At 46.3% G+C, this 8,555-nt stretch overlaps 1 protein-coding gene across 2 annotated transcripts in view; it reads right to left on the bottom strand.

The window, feature by feature from the left end:
* Positions 1–492: 492 nt before the first annotated feature.
* The window catches only part of LOC111158713 (CNKSR family member 3), an 86,429-nt gene continuing 78,366 nt past the window's right edge, over positions 493–8,555 (bottom strand). For both annotated transcript variants that reach the window (XM_022520931.1, XM_022520932.1), the window contains 4 exons: positions 7,693–7,817; positions 4,701–4,909; positions 4,113–4,202; positions 493–1,853 (listed from right to left, as the gene is read on the bottom strand). In XM_022520931.1, coding sequence (XP_022376639.1) covers positions 1,555–1,853; positions 4,113–4,202; positions 4,701–4,909; positions 7,693–7,817 — 723 coding nt within the window. In that variant the 3' untranslated portion in view covers positions 493–1,554. The remainder of the gene's footprint in view (positions 1,854–4,112; positions 4,203–4,700; positions 4,910–7,692; positions 7,818–8,555) is intronic.

Here is an 8,555-nt window from a genome sequence, read left to right as displayed (position 1 = left end):
CATTCCAAGCCTCTTCTGTCCTTCAGCCGCAGCTCCCTCAGAGGCTGACAGGAGGAGCTTGACTGAATTCAACCCCCTCAGCCTCACCAGAGGCACTTAAAAAGGAAGATGTTTACTAACTCCAGGGAAGCTCTAATTCGTTGAATTTCAGGCACTTGAGCAAAAAGTAAACAATTCCAGGGGTGTTGGTGGGGGGGGGGGGTGGTTGTTTTTGAGCAGGGAATACCAGCTTGGCCTAGGAATATACCTCAGGAAATTCCCCGGATATAACTGTCACTATACCATGCTTCCTCAACACCCCCACTTCTAAACCATAAAAATCCCAAAATGCTTGGGAGGGTTTATTTTGTTTTGTAACATTAGCGCCCACAGCGGCAGCAGCCTGGGGGGTCACTTGTAAATCGGAAAGCACCCTGAAGCCTCGTTTTCATTAGCCTCACGCAGGACCGCAGGACGCAAAGCAGAAATACTTCAATTACACGTGACTAAGAGTAAGAAAAATATACAACTATATTTAAAACACTTAAATTAACAAGATAGGACTTTTCTGTTCTAACAAAATATCATACATTCAGTTTAAACAAGAGTTAATATCCTGACACACTTTTCCAAAATACCTGATGCTAGTTGAAAATTAGTGACCATGAGACTTTCCAAGAGATTGCTATTTAGCAAAATATGTACAATTTTGAAGAACTGCCTGTGTTTTTTGTTTTTTGTTTTTTTCCTGGAAGACAGACTTTACACAGTCAAAATGCAAACTGCTGTATCTCTCAATTGTTGCTTCATTTTTCTGAAATGATCCTTTGGCTGTCAGCACATCTTATAGCTTCTTTTCCCTTAAAGACAATAATATATAACAACAACAACACCCCTCACGGATAACCATAAACTTCTTTGTGTGTAGTAATCCCTACCTAAATGTGTTCATGTGTTTCTGTGTTAACGACCTACATACTGAGATTGTTACGAAAAGGGAATAACCAAGTGCAACAGGCCCACACTTACTGAAACCACTTCTTTGAAACAGCATGAAATGCATGCCACATGTTATTTAAAAGTCGAAGCTGCTACACTTACAAACAGGGTATGTAGCTTGAAAAATCAAAACAAAAATGTTTTCTCCACTGGCTTTTTCAGGTGAAGAAGATGGACCACAAACCAAGGCCTCCGTGACAAGGGCCACCAACTTCAGCCCCGTCCCCAACACAACCATGGCCCAGTTCCTCATAACCACCAAAACATTCCCGGCGCAGGCCCCAGTGTACACTGTGTGCCTTTGTGTCCCCGCCCTAAGGAAGCAAGAAGAGCAGTCTCGACTCATTTCTCTCCTTTGGCCTCCACAAGGCAACACCTAAGATCCTCCGTGATCTGTCTCCATCCAATCACTTCCAAATTCCGAGAGGGGCAGTATACAACTTCCAAAAGAAACAAACAATGAAATCGCATAAGGTCACGTCATAATACTGTGGATGGAAACCGCAACAGGTTGTCAACGGGAAAAGCAAGGCACTTGGGAGCAGGAGGCAGGGACGAGTCCGAGGAGGGCGGAGCTCAGTGAGTCAAGAGTTTCAGGCGAGTAAACCAGCTGACCAACAGGGACGGCTCCGTGGAGGAGGCCTTGGCCGCCGAGGAGACCGGCTTCTTTCTGGGCCCTTCCTCCTGGAATGGGATCGTGGCGCTGCTGTGGAGATCCGAACCGAGGTAGCCCCTGCTCCCCCGGACGTAGTCCGCACCGCGGACCAGCTGCCTCTCCGCTGGGGGCCTGGAGAAGCGGTATGGGGGCGAGGAGCGCTCTTCGAGGATGGGGGGGATCCGCTCGTTACTGAAATACCGACACAGGGCGTCCTCACCTGTGTGCAGACAAAGCCCACGAGTCCGTTAAAATCCACCGCACCGTCCAGCTCAGCCAGGCGGGCGGCGTGCTGAGACCCGGTGCCCTCGGGGTGCGTCCCAGACCCTGCCCTCCCCCCGGCCAGCCAGGCGCACCCCACTGGATGTTTAGAAAGTAGAAGTGGAAGGAGTCCATCAAAGTCTGCTTTTACAACCCGAGAGGCAGCACAAGGGCAGGGCAGAATCGGAGAGCCCACACTTCTTTACCAGTGTAAGAACTTTCATAACATTTCACTCAAAATTGAAGGGGGGAAAAAAAGCGAAAAGGTTGTCTCAGTCTGCACTCCTTAAGGCCCCATCTATTCTCGTTCAATGCCTGTGGGCACTGGGACAGTGGTTCTTATCCCCAAGTCTCCCCTAACGAGCAATTTGGAAGGTGGGGGTGCCTTGGGCTGTCACCCTCAGGAAACGGCAGGCACTATCATTCACCTTTACTAGACAGGGCTCTGCCACGCTTAAGACAGTTCCAAACAAGGAAGAATGGTCCCAGCCTAAATGCCAGTACACCGCTCTTGTGGGGGGTGGGGGGGGGGGGAAGGGGGGGGGGGGGGGGAGGGGGGGGGGGGGATGGGGGATAGTTAAGAAACTGGAGAGAAACCTAAAATGCAGGGCAGTCTGGCCATGTGTAGCATTCTTTTGACCCAGAAATCATGACGATCTAGGGACAAGATGCTTAGTGCAGCGTTGCTCACATTGCGGGGAGGGAAGGGGGTGCACACACCCAGCCAAGGTGTCCAGCAGCAGTAGCCTGGGTGAGTACACGCTACAGCCCTAACATGGATGTTAGGATGTCATGAAGTTGCTACAGAAAACATACATGTGTTGAGTAAGTCAACTTTCACAGTACTGTCAAAAATCTATTTCTTTCATTTTGCACATTTTTTCTAAGTGTATAACACCAGAAAACATTCAGAGTGATTATTTCTAGGTTGGGGAAGCAGAGGACAGTTGAGTTTTATTTTCTCGTGTCTTCTAGATGTTTCTCCATGTGCCTGTTTCGCTTTTGTAACCAAAGGGGTAGTTGCTTTGAAGAAGTGCCCATTGTCAAAGAGCCACATAATGCAGGAGTCTACTTATAGGAAACGTCAAGAGTACAAAAATCCAGAGAGACAGAAAGTAGATTAGTGGCTGCCAGGAGCTGAGGGAGGAGGGAATGAGGAGTGACTGCCTACAGGGGTTTCTTTCTGAAGTGATAAAATATGCTGGAATTAGACATTGCTGATGGACACACAACTCCATGAATGCATTAAAAACCTCTGAATTGTACACTTTAACAGGGTGAGCAGATTTACGGTATGTGAGTCCTCTCTCAAGAAAGCTGCTTTTTTTTTAAGTGCCCATCACGCGGACAGACACCTTTTCATTCTAAAACGATCCTATGACAGAACTATAGAAGGTGAGACAGGAGGTCAAGTATGTCTCCACTTTCAGACTTAACACTCCCCACCTCCCGCCCACCTCCCGCCCGGATCTCTCAATTCTAAAAGGAAGTAAAAGGCTAAATCAGGGATTAAAAGCCCAAGAGAACAGCGATGAAGATGTTGACATTTCTAAATCTAAACAAAGGACAGCCCTGCCACCTGCTGACTGCTCCACTGATTGTCACATGCCAGCTAAGGGTATCCCGGACCTTACACCACAGACATCTTCTCCCTTTCCTGCTGTCTTATGCTCCAGGTGATTCAGGTTCCTGAGGGAGAAACTTTACCAAGGCCCGGGGAGCTGTGAGGGGTTGCTCACTGTGGAAGTTGAGCCTCCAGAACTTTTTTCCTCTTCCTTTTATTTATTTTTTAGAGATTTTATTTATTTGTTGGAGGGAGAAAGAGCACAGAAGGAGAGTGAGAGAGAGAAGCAGACTCCCCACTGAGCAGGAAGCCTGAGGTGGGGCTCGATCCCAGAACCCTGAAATCATGGCCTGAGCTGAAATCGGGAGTCAGAGGCTTAACCAACTGAGCCACCCAGGCGTCCCCACAACCTTTTTAGAGCACACGATGCTAATGAGAAGATTCACAGTCACTAACTAGGATAATATAATTCTGCCATTCCAGGAACAGGTAGTGCCTCAGAGACTCAGCAGCCCCGACGTTATAGATGAAGGGACAGGACTCGGGCTGGGATCCTCTATCTGGTTATTATAGCACAACTAGGAACAGGGATGAAATGAGGGCCATGGCCCTTTTGATTCCGGTTTGGTGTATTTGGGGTTTGTTTCAACTTACCCTTCCTCCCATGACCTCGAGGTCTGGCAAAAGGGTCCACGATCCCCATCCAGCTCCCATCCGCAGGCATGGACAAAGGCCGGGGCTTGCCTTCAAAGGGAAGGGAAGGACACGACAAATTGACAGAGTTTGTGGACCTTAGAGCATCTTTCCTTTTATTTATAACTTAAGACTCCCCCATATCACACTCACTTAAACCTAAGTGATAACATTATTGTAAACTAAGGAAAGTACTGCAAAGCCTCCCATTTCCGTGGCAAGCAATGAGAACACAGGCCGGCTGAACTCAAGCCTGTGTTGTCTACAGAGCAAAGCCGTTCCACGCTAAAAGCCAGGCCCTGCAAGTTAAAACCGTAACATGATCTCACTCCACTGGGCTTTGAGGCCAGGCAGCGAGTAATGATTCCACAAGACTTCGCTTTGGAGAGATGAATAAAGGTCTCATACTTAGAATTTCATTGAGGTTTATGTTTTCCTCAGATTACCCTACAAGTCTGCCAAATTCATCCAACAGTTCCAAATAAGGAAGGGGGGTAGGGGAGGGAGGAAAAACAAACGGCAGAACAAAACAAACAGGCAGAAATGTACCATGAGATGGAGTTTTCTCTCTCATTTTTGTAGGCAGAATATTGGTTTCCACCGAATACCCAGGCAACTGATCAGAATCAGCAATGGTAAATCTCCGTCTTCGGCTCTCCTGGTCCAGGAAGGAATTTGGCGACTCAGAACCCTTGGGACCAGGCAATGGCTGTTTACACTTACTAAAGCCTCCATAAAGAAAACTCCCGTTTTCATCTCTGGAAGACAGTGGGCAATAATTAAGTCGCTTACAAAGATCCTCTCCTACAGAAGAATTGCAAGACATACTTCCTCCAGCACACACACGTAAGAAAATTTTAATCTTCCTTTCCACTGCAGGAAGAAGCATTCCTTTTTTGTTCTGTTACCCTCCGATACACAGAAATCCTATTACGTAAGAGTAAATAGCATGATCCTACTAAATAAAGGAAAAATCGCTTTTTTTTTTTCAGATATGTGTAAAGAGTATAAATACAGCTTTGAAAAGACAGCTCTGGTTTCCTGTACTTCTATCCTATATCTGAATCTCCTATTTATTACAGAAATCACAAGTGAAGGTATGATTGAGCCATTTTTTTGATGCCCAAAGTAGTATCTTTGCCAAGATCTAGCAGAGAAGACACTGGATGTGTAATGGAGTTGTTTTAGGTTTGAAAATTATGTCAAAAAATACAAAGGCGCCTTTATCATACCCAATGGAGAGTGTCTGTTTTCTGAACTCCCTACAGAAACTGGAAAGTGTGGCTTAGGGACTCCAACTTAATTCTTTCTACATGTCAGCTTTCCTAAAACTTAATTCTAGTTGAATCCAAGTTACCAGCTAGTTACATTTTTTTTTGCATTGAGAAAATTCTCTTAGGTGATCATTGCAAAAACTACTAGACAAATTACAACATCAACTGAGTCCAAACATAATCTAAAGATCAGCTTTGCCTGCTTGGTATTCCCAGTGAACCTCCTGCCTGTGCACCCCCCTTTTCCTTCTACAAATCCATCTCCTTCTATACTTTTAACCCGGGCATATAACTGCCCCAGTCACAAAGCTCTCAAGACTCACCTCTCGTTCTCCGTAACCATGTGCATGTTTCATTCCTCTGAAGGTATCCTTCATTAATGGTGTATAAGTGTATGTGTGTACGCATGTGTGCGTATGTATCATGTGTGCATGTGTGTCTCCCCTGAAGCTTAAAAGCTCCAGTTCGCTTTCCCCTTTACTATGCACGTACCCTTTTTCCTGCCACTGCTCTGTGACCCTTCACTGACACCCAGACAAGAACATTCAGAGTTGGGGGTTAGGGAGTGGCCTCCTGGTTTCTTATAAAACCACCCACACACAGGTCATCAGTGAAACTGTGCTCTCCGTGTGCAAAAGGCAACTACCTGTCACTTGAAACGCATTTAAGATCCTGTGACCACAGGACTCTGGTCTGTGAAGACAGGGAAGGGTCCCACCTACCAACTAGCATGCCTCTGATCAGCTAAGGTTCTCTATGCGCTGTACTAAGTTCTGGGTGGCCCAAAGCCAGGGAGAGGAAAACGATGTTCATTTTTCCTGTGCCCAGGGAAGAAACAGGACAGATTCAAACACTCAGCTTAAAACAAAAACAAACCAACAAAAAACTTCCAATATAAAGTAACATATCACTGTAAGATTCAGCCTGAACTTTTTCTTATGAAATATTATACCATAATTATGTATTTCTCCATTTATTCTTGAACAGCTGACTAAGACATTGGCAGTTCTCTGGGGGTAAGAACCGCATCTGTTTTGTGTAAGATGGTGATACAGGCCTTGCACTCACTAAACTTATGTTGAATAAATGAGTTAAATTCTCCGTAAATAGGTAAACTGATATAAATAAACCTGTATTTCACACCTAAATAATCCCCCATGGAACAGCTAATATGGCTAGCCTCGTTATACCACTGCCAATTAAGAATGTCTTCTAGGGGCGCCTGGGTGGCTCAGTGGGTTAAGCCACTGCCTTTGGCTCAGGTCATGGTCTCAGGTCCCTGGGATCGAGTCCCGCATCGGGCTCTCTGCTCAGCAGAGAGCCTGCTTCCCTCTCTCTCTCTCTCTCTCTGCCTGCCTCTCCATCTACTTGTGATCTCTCTCTGTCAAATATCTTTAAAAAAAAAAAAAAAGAATGTCTTCTAGTAGAACTTCTAAGAGACACACAAACACACGCAACCACAAGTACCACACCTCCATTCACATTTCTTAAGTCCTATGAAGAACACAAATCTACCCCAAAATGCAGCTTAACTTTAACTTGCTGCACAAAAACATGTATTATCTTCCTCCCCAGAGATGATCTGACCTTATACATAATGAAACTTCAGCTTCAGGGACCCCCAAACAGCCCTTTCCGGTGTTCCAGGAGGAGCTAAAACAATGCATGCCCAAGAATGCATGCTTTCTCTACGTAGAGAGTCTCCTCTCCATCAAACTACATAGTTTCAAGACCCATGAAACCTGGATCCATCCCTACATTTCTCCCTAAATGATCACACATCCCCCTCCCCGTTTTATTGAGAAATAACTAGCATATAATGTTGGGTTCATTTTAGGTGTATGACATAATGACTTGATTCATGTACCTATTGTGAAATGATCACTACAAAAAGTTAACACCCATCACCTCACACAGTTACAAATGCTTTTATTCTTGTGATGCGAACTTTTAAAATCTCTCTCAGCAACCTGGAGATATAAAGTACAATACTGTTAACTATAATCACCGTGCTGTTCATGACATCCCACAACTTCCTTATCTTGTAACTAGAAGTCTGGACCTTGTGACCACCCCCCCTTCACCCATTCCTCCCACCCCTACTCCCAGGACCACACTCTATAGAACAACTGCCATTTCAAGACTTAGCCCTGTCACCCTGGAGTATATCGACTTCTGCCCTTGAAATCCTCACGGCCTTCACACCGCCACTCAAATCTCCACGCACAGGAGATGGGCATGCACACCACCAACGGACGCTGACATACCGGGGAGAGTAGGGAACGGCTGGCGGAGGAGGGATATAAAGATCCAGGATGGCTGGCTTCTCCTTCTTCAGCGAGGTATCCATAGTGCTTTCGGGGGACTGGGTTGTCGTGGGTGGAGGTGAGGCCTGAAATGGAGGCCAGTGCAAAGGGCAGAGGTGAGATTATTCTTGGGTAACTCTCCTTCCCCAAAGCCAACACTGAGGGCTGACGTCATCTGTGTGTTTACAACTATTAGCAACACTCAATGCGTAGTCTTTGAGACACTCAGAATCAACTGGGCGTTTTGAAAGACTAGATGCGTAGGAAGAAGTAGAGGCTTGGGGGTAGAGGGAAGAGGGTGCCTGGGTGGCTCAGTTAGTTGGGCATTTGACTCTTGGTTTCGGCTCAAGTCACGAAGGCGCGGGTCGTGGGATCGAGTACCTCATCAGGCTCTGTGCTCAGCATGGAGTCTGCTTGAAAGATTCACTCCCTCTGCCCCTCCTCCCCACTCACCCATCTGCATGCCTGCACTCTCTCTCTCTCTCTCTCTCTCTCTCTCAAATAAGTAAATAAATCTTAAAAAAAAAAAAAGTAGAGGCTTGGAAGCCAGGTTAGAATTCTGTCTCTGAGCAAATCGCTTAAATACCCTTGTCTGTTTCCTCCTCAAAAAACAGCCATCCTGACAGTAGCTCCTGCACTGGGCTGTGGCCCACACTGGTTGAGTGAGTTCGTACAAATCAGTAGCGATGCTATCATGCACAGGAGCATGGGCTTGGGCCTCCGTCCGGGTGCTATCCTGGCTACAGCTCTCACTAGCTGTGTATCTCTGGGCAAACCGCTCAACTTCTCTGTGCCTCATCTATAAGACGGGAATAAACGAGACA

The sequence above is a fragment of the Enhydra lutris genome, unplaced genomic scaffold (assembly GCF_002288905.1).
Source record: "Enhydra lutris kenyoni isolate GAN:26980312 unplaced genomic scaffold, ASM228890v2 scaffoldscaffold62, whole genome shotgun sequence".
Lineage (NCBI taxonomy): Eukaryota > Metazoa > Chordata > Mammalia > Carnivora > Mustelidae > Enhydra > Enhydra lutris.
This window is presented reverse-complemented; position numbering and strand designations above follow the sequence as displayed.